This window comes from Scomber scombrus, chromosome 22, assembly GCF_963691925.1.
Source record: "Scomber scombrus chromosome 22, fScoSco1.1, whole genome shotgun sequence".
Classification (NCBI taxonomy): Eukaryota; Metazoa; Chordata; class Actinopteri; order Scombriformes; family Scombridae; genus Scomber; species Scomber scombrus.
Window position 1 is genome coordinate 7,179,403 of NC_084991.1, and position 14,511 is coordinate 7,193,913.

The 14,511-nt window shown below is 40.2% G+C and overlaps 1 protein-coding gene across 1 annotated transcript; it reads right to left on the reverse strand.

Moving 5' to 3' along the window:
- Positions 1–1,917: 1,917 nt before the first annotated feature.
- On the reverse strand, positions 1,918–11,181 carry si:ch73-252i11.1 (uncharacterized protein LOC553517 homolog). Its single transcript, XM_062443844.1, has 12 exons — positions 10,843–11,181; positions 9,363–9,498; positions 8,144–8,924; positions 7,938–7,988; positions 7,698–7,824; positions 6,579–6,744; positions 4,865–4,985; positions 4,672–4,768; positions 4,481–4,559; positions 4,221–4,351; positions 3,356–3,504; positions 1,918–2,771 (listed from the first exon to the last, which is right to left on the reverse strand). Exons 1-12 carry the CDS (start codon positions 11,121–11,123, stop codon positions 2,077–2,079), a joined length of 2,814 nt encoding a protein of 937 aa, XP_062299828.1. The 5' UTR covers positions 11,124–11,181; the 3' UTR covers positions 1,918–2,076.
- Between the last annotated feature and the right edge of the window lie 3,330 nt (positions 11,182–14,511).

Below are 14,511 nucleotides of genomic sequence, written 5' to 3' on the forward strand. Positions count from 1 at the left end.
GAATGGTTTAAAAAACGAGTTCAAGATGTTGCCTACAAATTTCCCAGATCTCAATTCAATTGACCATCTATGGCTTGTGCTAGAAAAACAAGTCTGGTTCATTGAAGACCCCCCTCGCAACTTACAGGACTCTGCTGATAACAACTTGGTGCCAGATACCTGAGGATACCTACAGAGGTCTGGTGGTGTCCATGCATTTATGAGTCAGAGCTTTTTTGGCAGCACAAAGGGAACCTACACAATATAAGTCAGGTGGTTTTAATGTTTTGGCTGATTAGTGTAAAGCAACATTAGTACTGATTTAGAGTTGTGTTTTTGGTCACCTGAAAGATGTAAGTCACATATTCACTCTTTTTTTTGCTCTAGTTTAGTCTATCTACAAACTAAGGGGACTAAAAGGGAATATCTGCCTCTAAATTAAGTTTATGAGAGCAGTGAGAGTTAACTAAAACCAGGAAAAGGTGGGTGGTGCGCGCAAGACACTGAAACATTATATAAAACTGCAGTCAGGGGATTATTCTCTGATGGTTAATCATCCTCACTTACAGCTTGTCAGTCACATTGCCCCAAGTCATTTGATCTATTGGTAATACAAAAATGTTGAATAATGCAGTTTAAGCGCTAACATTTTCTGTGGTTAAAACTAATTTACATTTACACAGATCAGAGTATATCTGGAACCAGGGTTTGGTGATTTTGTAGTTAGGCAAAAAGCCTTGATATATAGCACATCTGACATTGGCAACAAGAAATGCCTACAGGTTTAGACAGAATTATGGCAGGTGTGAAACCACTGCATTTTCTATAACAGTGGTATGAATGTAGTATGATTCAGTGCACTTTGGAAATAAATGTACATAACTGCCACATACCTTTAAATTGCATCTTACCATGTACACATTTTCCCATTCACGCTGCAGTTTGTCAGGAAAGACAACAGGGGGCCAGAGTGTGTGTGTGTGTGTGTGTGTGTGTGTGTGTGTGTGTGTGTGTACGTGCTGAGGGAGGGTAATTTGCAAGCCTAATGTCTTAAATCACAGGAAGCACCAGCAGCCATATTGATCATTTTTCATGTGCTGCCTCATTTCACTAAAAGGCCCGAACTGACTGCTGGTGGCATTTTTTAATTCACTTACGAGAGAGGGAGAGGGAGATGGAGAGGGATAGAGAGAGAGAGAGAGAGAGAGAGAGAGAGAGAGAGAGAGAGAGAGAGAGAGAGAGAGAGAGAGAGAGAGAGAGAGAGACAACACAACAAACAATACCATGTAATGTAATACTGAAAATAAAACAGTGTTTCTGTGTGCACTTAACATGAGTACTGAATTTATTTTCAAAGTACAAAAATCAATAGTGATTGCAAACAGTACAATAAGAAGGTAATCATTTTCAGTTAGTGGAATCTTAATGTGAATGAAACAAACCAAATTAAAGTAGTGTTTTAAAAAACAAGGATATACCATATGAAACAGAAACGGCTCAAATATTCTTCTCAAAACCTCATTTACATTATGCGAATGAAGCTATTCATTTCCATCTTATTTTTTGCAATGCCGAAAGAGGATTCTGTCGCTCCCTGCTTGTTGTGGAGCTGAGCAGCAGGAAGGTTAAATATCAAGTGTTCCTTTGTACAACCATGAAACATGAGTAATCATATAGTAATGTGTGAAATTTCCAGAGCAAATTTATCAGGACTGCACTAAGGCATGTCTATGATACATTTTACCAACTGCTACTTCTCATGAGATTGACAGTAAAAAGGTGTTTCTTATGTATTTAATGTTAGCTTCCACCACCACACCTCCATGTGATTTAGTTGCTGCTTGGCTAGCTCAGTCATTAATAATACTTGTTCACTAGTTTTTTTTCTACAGGACTTTTTAAATTTGAATTATTTTAGTGGGGGGGGGGGGGGGGGGGTTTATTACACATAAATAGGCACTTTAAATTACATTGTCATATTCTGCATAAAAGCCATGCATTGCACACTTTAGTAGATATTATTACTATATGTAATCAAATCACCTAATTATCCAAAGTGTTCCATGTAACCATTATTCCTAAGCAATGACACAGGAATCAGACTGTTTCTTTCGGGCTGGGATTGGTGGGGGAGGTGGAGAAGATTGTCTGGATTGGTAAGACGGGGGCTGGAATCGGTATGAGGCTGTGCTGGGTTGGTAAGTTGATGTGGGGGTTTGGTATGAGGCTGTGCTGGGTTTGTAAGTTGATGTGGGGGGGTTGGTATGAGGCTGTGCTGGGTTGATAAAATGATGTGCTGGGTTGATAAACTGGTGTGCTGGGTTGGGCAACTGGTCTTGGTGCTGGTACTGGTCTTGGTTTCGGTGCTGGTGCTGGTACCATGACAGGTGCAGGTGCAGGTGCAGGCGCAGGCGCGGGCGCAGGCGCGGGCGCAGGCGCGGGCGCAGGCGCGGGCGCAGGCGCGGGCGCAGGCGCGGGCGCAGGCGCGGGCGCAGGCGCAGGCGATGCACCATATAATGGGTCAAGTGGGTGGGCATTCTTGTACTGCAGCAGGTATTCAGGGTAGATCTGGTGCTTCTCAAACACAACAAAGATGGAAGGGTTTGTAACGTCGTCTACACAGCTGTCATAGAAGTTCACGTCCCCGCCATCCTTAGAAGGAGGTCGGACGTAGCTGGAGGACCCTCTGGTGTAGTCCCCAACCAGCACCCGTGAGATGAACATGGACTTCAGAACATCAGAGTTACCAGTGTAGTTGTGGGAGTATTTGGCATCCCGGGCAAAGTAACTACCTGAGTTTTGAGAGAGAAAGAGTTTTCAGATTTGGGAATTTTGTGAGAAATATGTCATTATAGGGCTGACACGTAGGGGCTACACCTAGGGATTGTTTCATTATCAATGATTTTTGAATGAATCATAAACACACAATGATTTGTTTGGTCTTTAAAATCTATTTGTTGTATAAGGTGTCTGAGCAACAGATAACCCAAACCCAAAGATATTCAGTTTCCTAACATATACAACAAAGAAAAGCAGAAAAATCTCCTGGTCGTGAAGCTGGGACTGGTGAATCTTTGGCATTGTTGTTCGACTTATCAGCTCATCATTTCAGATATGAAAGCACTTTTGTTTTAAAAAGTATTTTTGGTGCATTTTGGGACCACATAGTAGATATATTGCCCTGGGAGGAGCTATAGACTATGTCTCTGAACTAGAGGTTATCACTCTCAAACAATAGTGATGGAGACTTAAACACAAAAAAGAGGAAAGAAGTCATCCTATCAGAATAAATGTTCTATTTAATTTCAGACAACAAATCCACATCTTTTGCTCTCTACCTAGTACATAGTCCAGAAAAGGTATTTCTTTAACGTACCTTTGCCAAAAGCGGTTCCATGAGTTCCACAGATTCTCCAGTCAAAGTTGGTCTTGCAGATGGCAGGTACATATTGAGAGTCAGTGCCATGAAAAAGCTTTTTCTCTGTCACATTAGGGCCACTGTTTGTCTTCATTTGATTCTTCTGCCTTTATATGGAGAAACAAATCACAAAACTTACGTCAAGTTTAGCAATGTGAGCTAAAGTTTAAAAAAACCCTGATGTAACAACAACCGTTATGAACATAAGTGGCAATTTCAGGAAAATGTTTAAAGCCAAAATGTGGCAAAAAAACAGAAGTCAATAAAGCTGTCTCAGTAAGGTCGGTTACACAGCAGTACTTACCTAAAGTTTGCTAACGTTAGCTAAGATTAGCCATCATAAGCTAATGTAGCAGCAAAATAAATTGAGCAATGGTCATTTTACTGCTTATTTGTTCAACTTTTCATTTGAAAGAGGAAGAATGTTATTTCTTCTTTTAAAACATACATATAGTCTCTACACAACCAGACAGTAGAGAATATTTGAGCAGATACAATGATTTTGTAGCTAAGAAGATATAATTTAAACCTGCAGCGTGGAACACTGCACATGCTCTATGGGCAGAGTATGTGCACTAAAGACTTACGCTGGTGGAACCAGCTAACTCCCAGTTAGCTATCTGCTAACTTGAATGGGGATAAAATAATTTAATGATGCAGCTCTTGTAGACATTCCAAATGTTATCAGACCAAATGGATCAAATTCTGACTGTGAAATAAGTCATTTCACCAGTCTCTAAGATGGCTGTGTGTTAGAACTTTAAATTTCCAGACCAAACACATGAAAATCACATTTCAGCATATGGTATATTGAAATACACACCACTGATAGACTTCCCAAAGAGCTTTGTTCTGAATCCTCTCAATTTTGACGATGGCAAATCCTCTCATTGTTGTACAAAAAAGAGCTTCAATCACCTTGTATTCATCTAAGGAGCGGTTGAGGGAAACACTCTGGAAAACATACAACAAATTATTTTCCCCAGGGAATACAATTTAAATTCATGGAGCAAAAGAGATGTTTACGGTATGTTTATAACCAAATCTATCATCCAGTTTGAGGGTATGGTTTATTCATAATACCTTGTATCCTGTTTCAGGAATCTGTGTCTTGTCCCAGTGGTCTGGTATAGCAGTGAAACTTGGTTGAACCAGAGGCCTTCTGTGAACAAAAACAGATAAGGGTTAGGGGTAGTTTTATTATGAGGTGGTGCCTATAAAGAGGTTGGAAAAAATATAAGAGTCAACAGTGTAATTGGAATGTCATACTGTACCTCTTTTTCGCTGTTCGGACATCTGCTGCGGAAACAAACCGAGGCCGTCTTCTCACAACCCTCTTAGTGCCATACCGCTTGTTTGTTTGTATCATGTCTGAGGGAGAAAAAAAACGTCATTATAATAATATTTGAATATTTAAAAATGCATAAAACTGTAAACATAAAGATAATTTGCGCACTCTTTGTTTACCTTGGAAACTGAGTGAATACGACTGTGAACCAGCGGTGAACTCCACCACATCTTTGTTATTTGCCAGAAATTTCTCCTCCAGTTTAGCACTGTCCATGTCTGCTGGGTTGTGTCCACCACTCTGCCATACAATACAAATAAGCCTGAATTTACCTCAAAAGTAAATGAACAATCAGAAGCCAGTCTGACTAGCATGCATAGCTTATTGTCAAAAAGAAGCTGTAAACACATAATTGTGAATTCCAGCCAAAAACATTACTGTTTACTGCAAATACAGCAATACAACATTCAAAGTCATTTTTCTGCCAAATCAGAGATCTGTGTCATACAGGGTCCTGTTCTTCATGTATGGATAAGTTAGTTAGCTTAATATGATTGTTGATGATTTGATACAGGCCTGGTTTGTTTATCTCTTCAAAGCTGGCTTAAAATTTATTTGGGGCTGGTGTCAAAGGAGCGTGACAAATAAAATGTATGATACATGTATAATGCTACAATATTTGCTGTTAGTTTCTTTCCTCAGAGGTACTGCCACACGACTCATGAGGCAGTATGGCAGCCTCTCAATTTTTTTGTGTGGATGTAAAGCCGCAAAAGATGAGATTAAAACTTAAATGATGTGCATGGGCAGCAGCTTAAGCAACAGAACACAGCAGGGAGAAAAGAAATGTAAAAACTGGAACAAAAAACAGATAAAACAGAACATTAAGAACTACAGGGTTACATCTACACACATAATCTTCCGTTCAGTGCAGGCTTAGTAGCTCATGAGTGGGAAGGATGAAGTGGGTAGTTCAATCCCAGTGTGCTTTGAGTTTTTAACGTTCTGTCCCTTTAAAAGGCAGAATCTGAGACTATCTTGCCTGGGTCAAGACCTTTGAATCTGCCCACTCCACCAAGTTGAGTTGACAATTCTGTCTGATATCAGGCAAGAGACCGCCTGTTCCACTTTGACTGTCAGAGTCCACATGGACCAAAGCCAATACAGAGTATTATCATTAGAAAGCTAATATCACATTATACATTTCCCTTCAGAGTGAAACTTGGACAGCTTTACTTCTTTCTTGTCGTGAGCAAAATTAGAAACCTTTAGGTTTGTGGTGTGTCCTTTCAAGTGACCATTTTTAGCCACTCTCCGCCCCACTAGCTTTACTGGCTGAGGCATGTTGTCAGTGTGCATATCTTCACCTAAACAGCTGGCTGCTGCTGCTGCTGCTATCTGAAACTGTTATCTGTTGGGAATTGTTTCATCAGCTGTCATTGCTGTAGACTTCAAACTTGCGAGTCATGCATCTGTCCACCTGCTGAATTTAAGTCCAATATTCATTCTACTTTTAGCTCTATGGTTGTTTCCACCAATCCTAAGGGAAATTGACGGCTCTTTAGCTGCTCAGTGATCCACTATGTTCATCGTCCATCTGTCTGTTGTTCGGTGCTGGGCAGGTAGTCTACAGTGGGTTTATAACAGCTGCTAACATCTGGCATCTTGATCAATTACTTCTATAAACTATAGATTAGAGCACTTTTATAGAACACAGGACTTGCAACAAAATTCAGAACTGGACTGTTTAACGTATGTTGAAGTTGTCAGTGTTTTATACTTCTGAAATTTGTTATATTTTGTGTATGTGTGTATAGTCTACCGGTCATTCAAAGTCATGCTATAAACCATGAACACCAGTGAGAATTTCTGGTGTTAACTGCAGTTACTCACAGCTGAAGCATACAGGTTCCACTTTCCAGACTCATCTTCCCAGTACCAAACCCATTCCGTGGTGTGGATAAAGGTCGGCTCCTTTAAAGAGTTAACGGTAGAGAGTCGTCGCACTTGGTTCACCCCACGGGTCATCGCGTCAAAATACACAGGTAGACTGGTGGAACTGCAGGGATAGTAAGGACAAAAGCAAAATAAAGATTAGTTTAATTTCACAATTATTATTTGACATTATTGTATTTATTTGAAATGCACATTTTAGCTGTGGTCTTTTCACTCTAGTTTACAGGTCATAATAATGCAAATACGTTTTGTTGTATAAAAAGATTCAGATCATTACTTCAGCTCATGCTGTACTATAAAGAGTTACTGTAATAAACTGATTTTGGATCTGACTGATTTACACTGATTGATCCCTTACTGATTTATATCATACCCAATAAACCAGTACTGTATTTAAATACAGAAGCAAGATGCTCTCAAAATTGATTTTATTTGCCGTTGGTACACGGGTCAGTGTGACATCAATTTCATCATCTGTCCACAAAGGTTTGCCCAATATTTGTGACCATGCTGACTGTACGCACTGCCAAGCAAACCAACAGGTTCTCATCTCGTGCAACTGTTTGTACTAAAAACAGTGTATTATACTTTCCAGACTTTGTCCTATTCTTGTTTACAAAAACCTTTTCTTGTCGTTCTGCCAAATACAAAAACTCTTCTAATTGCTAAGGTGTGTATGACAACAGCTGTCTGTGCTCAAATTGAAGTATGACCAAATCTTCAGTTCAGTGTGTTAGCATGTTAATATTTGCCAATTAGCATGAAACAAAAGCTCCAAGGACATGTACCAAATTTCATAGCAATCTGTCCAACATTTGTTGGATATTTTAAACCAATCCAACTGGGGCTGTGATTGGCAGACCAAACTGGGGGATAGGGTTTGTTGTAGTTATGAGATTAAACTTGGTTGCTAACTGTAAATATAAACCACAAGATGGTAGTGTTTAAGAGTAATTGCTTCTCAGAACTACTGTGTAGTGACAGAGTGTGAGGGATGCCTTATAGGCAACATGGAACACAGTAATTCCAGTAAATGCCATTACAAAGCCAAAGTACCTGTATGAGTTTTGAGGTTCACAGTAGTCCTTTTCAATCGTTTCGTTATCAGGTAAGTTGGTCCACTGGTCACCCTCTCTGATCTGCCACCTGTACGGCATCTTGTCATGATGCTTAAAACAGCGCTCTGAGAATCCATCAGTTAAAGAAGATTGTTAATCAAACTGATCGGATGAAGTGTGCAAAGTACATTTTGTACATAATAATGTTTGGAAGCATTATCTTTCACTGATTACTGACCTTCATGTTTACAGTGTCCTTTGATGAAGTACATACATATCTCAGTTTTATCTAAAGGAAACAAAAAAGTACACAATTAAGTATTGTTTTTTTTGATACTTTTACACACAAATATCTGATTCTCTTTGCTCTTTTTTACTGTCTTACAGGACAGTTTGCGATTTCTACATGAAAAGACACACACTTTTTCAGCTTCCACAGTTTACCTCTGACAGGCCTTTCTCCGTATCTCCTGTTTGGCCCGTCATCTGCGGCGTTGACAGCAGCTAGGATGTCACTGGTGGAACGGTTGCGTTGCAGCTGTTGATGGTTACCTCTGTTACCTCTGTTGCCCTGACCACCTCTCTCTCTGAAAGCACCGGAAGTTTTATTCGGAATCTTCATTTGCCTTCTGTTGGAACCATAGTCGCTGCTCGCATCACTGTCATTGGCAGCACCATAGACGTCACTGGTGGAAAAGTCTTGCTGCTGTTCACCGTTGTCGTCATTTGGATCCCAACCGCTGATCACACTCATGGAACCGAGTGCAGCCAGGAGGTCATTAGTGGAACAGGTTAGTTGCTGCTCTTGACTGTTGCCCCTGTTACCTCTATTTCCCCTGTTCCCTCTATTGCCTCTGTTGCCTCTGTTGCCTCTGTTGCCTCTATTGCCTCTGTTGCCCCGGTAACCACCTCTCCCTCTGGCAGCCATTGGATTGTTCCCATCACATTCCCCCTCTTTCACTCCATCATTGCCCCTATCACCCCTTTTGACCAAGAACCACAAAGCTTTTTTATTTGCATAAGTTGTCTTCAAGGAGCGAAAGAGATGGTCGGGCACGCCTTTATCCTGCAAGGTTTTTAATGGCTGTGGAGCACCAAAATCATGAGTCCTGTAGCAGTTGCAGTCGTTGATAACGTATCTCTCACAGATGTGCAGTCTCTTGCAACTGTCACCTTCCTGACACCGGCCGTGCAACCCCTCACCATTGTTGTAATCGTGACATATCTGGATAAGAGAAAAAAGAAGCCATGGGAAACTAAATTAACTAATTATTTATTATATTTAGTCTTGTCTTATGTGTGTCCTGCCCACTCTCACTATGAATCACTTGGATTTAATGCTGTTTTTGTTTGATATTGGACTTCTGGTGTTGGCTGTCAAACACAACGTTGTGTTATCTTTGACACATATCTTTTGACTTACATGTATTTTATAGAATATAAGACTGTTTCATGGTAAAACATCATATTTTTAACATCGTGAACACAGGTTTTACAGAGAAAGATCGGACATTAGGAAAATCTTCTGGTTATAAAGTTGAAAAAAAGTATTAATCAACAGGATTTTGGTATTGATAATTCAGGAATCCCCTTGGTCTGAAAAAAAGATCATACACTGTATGAATGACTCCTGTGGATGCGTGTTGTATGTTGTCAGACTTACCTGAGGCAGGAGCGTGTTGTCGCTCTGCAGCAGGAGTGTGCACAGCTCTGTCCTGCTCAGACTCACCAGCTCATGCTCAATCAGTATCCCCAGATTGGCGTCAGAGTGCATATCATGGGAGAAGCTGCATCCTCTCCTGTAAAACACCCCCACATAGTTTAGTCATGAGATTAACTGCTCAGAAGAAACAGAAAGCTCTGCATGATGTCATGTAAATGCAGCAGTACGTTTAAATTTAGCTCAAATTTCACATTACAGAACGAATATGAAGGCTTATAAGGCTATCATATACCAGTTGGAAAATGTGAAACCCATAAAGTCAGTTGTACATAGTGCTGCTATCATAAAAGTCAAATGTCTTGGGCAAATGATTGACAAACATAAAACTAACTACCAAAGCATATTCAATAAAATATTAGTTCTATTGGCTACTGCAAAAAGGCACTGAACTTGTGTATTAAGTGTCTTATTCATATGTGATAGCCATCTATATTATCATGTTGACAGGGCTAAAGTTCACCATTGTGTCAGCACTGTAAAAAAAAAACAGGTTACATCATATCTGACTTGCCTTCATTGTCTGACTAAGAATGGAGTTCATATGACATTTCAAAGTAGAAAATGCATCCTGGATTTGGTCATTTCACCATATATATTCACTATATGCAAGTGAAACACTGGAACAAGCAAGCAGGCAGTTTGTTTATGAGTTTTGAAGCTACCAAAAATGTTCTAAGGTAATGTAAGAAGTGTGTTTATTGTATGTATTCCAGGTTTTTAATTTGATTACAGAGCAGCCAGTCAAGGGACATCTGCACTTCCATAAAGTTGAGGGAATCACAAGATGCATATTGAGACATTTTGTGCTTTTGGTGATTTCCTGTTGTTTATACATTATATACTGTTATAATGTCAGATATCTAGGCTAAACATGGCTAAACTTCAAAAACTTGAGGTTAAAGTATACAGAAATGCTGTCAGGGCTTCAGCCTGTCCTGAACACTCCATTTATGACCTTTTTTTCTACCTTACTGACAAGCTGGTGAATAAAACCATGGTGGTTTTTCTCTTTTAACTTTTGAAAAGCTCAGAGAAGACTTGATTTAACAGGCTGATCTTCATGTGTTAAGTTGGTGGACTTCCCCTTTAAATGTGGCTGTTGCACCACAAGGCTTCCCTCAGTGTTTGTTTTCATGACAAACCTGTAATATCGGATTTTTCCAACAGTGCACGAACGCACCACGTGTTCCTAGGCCGTTTAAACGGACAGACATATAGCTACAACACCGAAACCAACTGTAACAGTGGTTTTCTTCACTGAATATCTTTAAACATACATACAGAAATACACAATAACAGCATATTTTACATTAAATCAGCTGTTTATGAAGTCACAGGCCTCTACAACTGTCAATCAGAGGCAGTCACAGTTTAAGGAGCCATGACCATTAGGCCTCAATCAACAAGCAAACACATTTACCTGGACTGAGTGAATTTGCAGGTTCCGCTGAAGAGGAAGTTTTTACACAGGTGTAAGCCCTTGCAGGACCCCTGACAGTCTCTGGCTCTGCACAGCTTCAGGCCGGTCCGGGCCACCACCTTCGGCTGCCCAAAGGGATGGCACAAAGCAAATTGATCATTTTTAACAATAATCTCCGAAATATCTGTGGAATCGCCAGGATTTAGATTATAAATTAATTCATCGGTGTTTACTGCTCCCTGATTGGCGCAGATGAATTTCAGTATTTCGGACTCCTCCATCGTGCTGTTCCTCTTCCTCTTCCACCTTCCAGCATCAGGAAAACAGAAGCGACTGAGTGACTGCTCGGTTCGGCTGAGCAGGGAAAAGTTGGTATCGTTTCTGATGATTGGAAACCGAAACTTAAGTATTTTTAGATGCTGTTGGGTGTTGTAACGCTGCTGTCCACCGCTTGGGGGCGTCCCCGTGTTATAAGTTTTCACACAGGGCCTGGACTCATGAGGATAGAGGAGCCGGTGTGACAATAACACAACTAATATCTAGTCTGTTTTCGACTGTGAAAGACATTAAATATGGATACATATAAATATAAATAAATATATCTGCATGTAATTGTATATAAAAGTTGATTTTAATGGTAAACTATACTGTTTTAAACCAGAATGAAACGAAAATTAGACTGCAAAAAATATTAATATTGTTTGCTCTCATATGAACTCGGTTAATTGCTGAATAATTTATATTAAATCTCTTTAACCTTCATGTCGTCCTCCCGGGTCAAATTGAACCTGTCTGTTTTGACTGTTCCTTCTTTCCTCCCTTCCTTCTTTCTGTCTGTCCTTCCTCCCTCCCTCCTCTCTGTCTTTCCTTCCTCCCTCTTTCCTCCCTTCCTTCTTTCCTTCCTCCATCCCCTTTTCTTCCATCCTTCTGTCCTTCCTTCCTCCCTTCCTTCTTTCCTCTGTCATTCTTTCCTTCCTTCCTCCCTTCCTGTTTTCCTTTCTCCCTCCCTCTCTCCTTCCTTCCTTCTTTCCTCCGTCCTTCATTCCTTCTTACTTCCTCCTTCCTCCCTTCCTTCTTTTTCTTCCATCCTTCTGTCCTTGTTTCCTCCCTCCCGTGTTCCTTCTTTCCTCCCTTCCTTCTTTCCTCTGTCATTCTTTCCTTCCTTCCTCCCTTCCTGTTTTCCTTTCTCCCTCCTTCCCTCCTACCTTCCTCCCTTCCTGTTTCCTTTCTCCTTCCCTCCCCCCTACATTCCTTCATCCCTCCTGTCCTCATTCCTTTCCTTCCTTCTTCCTCCCTTCCTTCCTCCTTTTCTTCCTTCTCCCTCCCTCCCTTCCCTCCTTCCTTCCTTCTTTCCTCCCTTCCTTCTTTCCTCTGTCATTCTTTCCTTCCTTCCTCCCTTCCTGTTTTCCTTTCTCCCTCCCTCCCTCCCTCCTACCTTCCTCCCTTCCTGTTTCCTTTCTCCCTCCCTCCCTCCTACATTCCTTCCTTCTTCCTCCCTTCCTTCCTCCTTTTGTTTCTTCTCCCTCCCTCCCTTCCCTCTTCCTTCCTTCTTCCTCCCTTCCTTCCTTGACTCAAGGACAACAGGAGGGTCAATCCATTTTATCAGAAAAATATTCTTATATAAAAAACAAAGATCTCTCTTCCTTTCATGTTTTTGACTAGCAGCAACTTTTCTTTCAAAATGTTTGCAGATGATTTTTTTAAAAAGTGGGTGAGTGACATAAAATCTGATTATAGTAATCTCTGTAATGTAATCTGTCACTGCCACCAGATAAACACCTACGTGTGAGTGTCTGGCCTGCTGGTTCTTTGTGTTTTGGGGGAAAAACACAAATAGTTTAATTCCTACAGTGATCTTGTGACTTACATTTTCCTTTACTTGAAAGTGACCTCATTCCAGCTGCACAAGGGACAGAAGGAAGTAAAGATAGTTTTTATTTGAACCTGTTTTTCAGACCAAAAATACAACAAATCTGATATGACTACTTCTCAGTGATTATGAAAATACCTTTATGATGTAACTTTTGAATAACCAAGGAGGTGGATATACTCATGCAATCACTTATTTGGTGTTTCAGTTTTCAAATTAGATCATTACAGTCAAATCTGACCTGGAATTTCACAATGGGCAAAGATATATAGATGCATACCATGTTATCAAGAGATGTCGAGTTTGAGTCCAATAACTTTTGTCGCCTGTCAGATGCAGAGTATGACGAGTCTCTGAAAGGTTTGATACCATGACCTTCATCTCCAGATCTCAATCCAACTGAATATTTATGGAAGACTTTGTAGAAACGTGTTAGAAATCATCAAAACACCATATAGGGGAATATCTTTCGGAAGAATTGGAAGTGTTAATCTCTCCGGAGGACTTCCACAGGCTTGGAAAATCTATACCACAAAGCTTTAAAGCTGTTTGGAGGTTTGTGTTGGACCAAAAAACCTAACTAAAACAAAATGTTGCTTTTTGTGTGAAATGAGCTATACAAATAAAGCCTGAATTTGTCACCCATCTGGTTAGGTTTGTTACTTACTTTACTTTCACCAAAACTCTGTATTCTTGAGATCTAACTTACGTGTTGAATCCATTTGCTTCCTCATAAAAAAAACATGCAAAACTAATGTTTTTAAAATCCTACATTGTTTACATCTATATTAACTAGCTTGCAGTCTTCTTCTCTGCCTTTGATGATGCATTTCAGCCATTTTTAGATCAGTGGAATAGGGTGAAATGATGTGCATATATATACATAATCGTGTGTGTGCATGAGTCAAACAAAATGAGCACCAACTCATTTAAAAAACTGCTAAAAAAAGTCTATTTTATTTTTGTACTTTTGTGTTCTATCTTGTGCCCCTGACTGCGAATCAAGATTCCCTTCTGGGTTAATACACTGACGTGAATTGAACTGAAGCCCAAGCTATGACATCATCATTATTTTATTTTATTATATATATATTTTTTTTTAACAAACTTTTCAAAGCTCTCTCCTGACCACATGAGACATTAAACCACTATTTCACAGGTAGTTAAACAGGCTACTTCTCATGTCAAATCAACTAAACTCAGTGTGTAAAATCAGTGGAGTGCTCCTTTAAACAGCCTTTAATGTGGTTTTATGTTTCATTTACATACACTGAGCTGAGGTCATCAACAGTTGACTGCACCACGACCTTGTCATACTTTATGCAGTTTAGTTAGCAAATAACAGACTATGCAATACTTGATACTGATATACAAGTAGTCCCTAAATGTTCCTACAGTGTTGCATTTTGCACTGCATGCTGTCGAATTAAAGCAAGGCAGTTTAGCCTATTGTGTAACCGCATTTACATTAAGCTTTGACTAAAAAATAAAAGGAAAAGGAGAGTGTGTGTGTGTGTGTGTGTGTGTGGAGAGTGTGAGACAGCAGTTCAGTCGTGTGTGTGTGTGCAACACGACCTGCCGCGATTTCCTGCTTTGGGTTTCCCTTTAAAAGGGGGCAAGGCTCAATGCTGGGAATTCACGTCATTTCGCCGTTTTACACACATCCAGATCAATGAGAGAGAGAGAGAGAGAGAGAGAGAGAGAGAGAGAGCGAGAGCGCGAGAGAGAGAGAGAGAGAGAGCGCGAGAGAGAGCGCGAGAGAGAGAGAAAAAAAGAGAGAGAGAGAGACGTCCGTAGCT

What these genes read in the sequence shown, in the direction of transcription:
- si:ch73-252i11.1 (XM_062443844.1), bottom strand. Translation starts at nt 11,123, where the DNA reads ATGGAGGAGTCCGAAATACTGAAATTCATCTGCGCCAATCAGGGAGCA. An exon ending in GAACCTCAAAACTCATACAG is followed by an intron (nt 6,745 to 7,697) that starts GTACTTTGGCTT and finishes CTATCCCTGCAG; the next exon opens with TTCCACCAGTCTACCTGTGT. An exon ending in TGGAACCGCTTTTGGCAAAG is followed by an intron (nt 2,772 to 3,355) that starts GTACGTTAAAGA and finishes CTCAAAACTCAG; the next exon opens with GTAGTTACTTTGCCCGGGAT.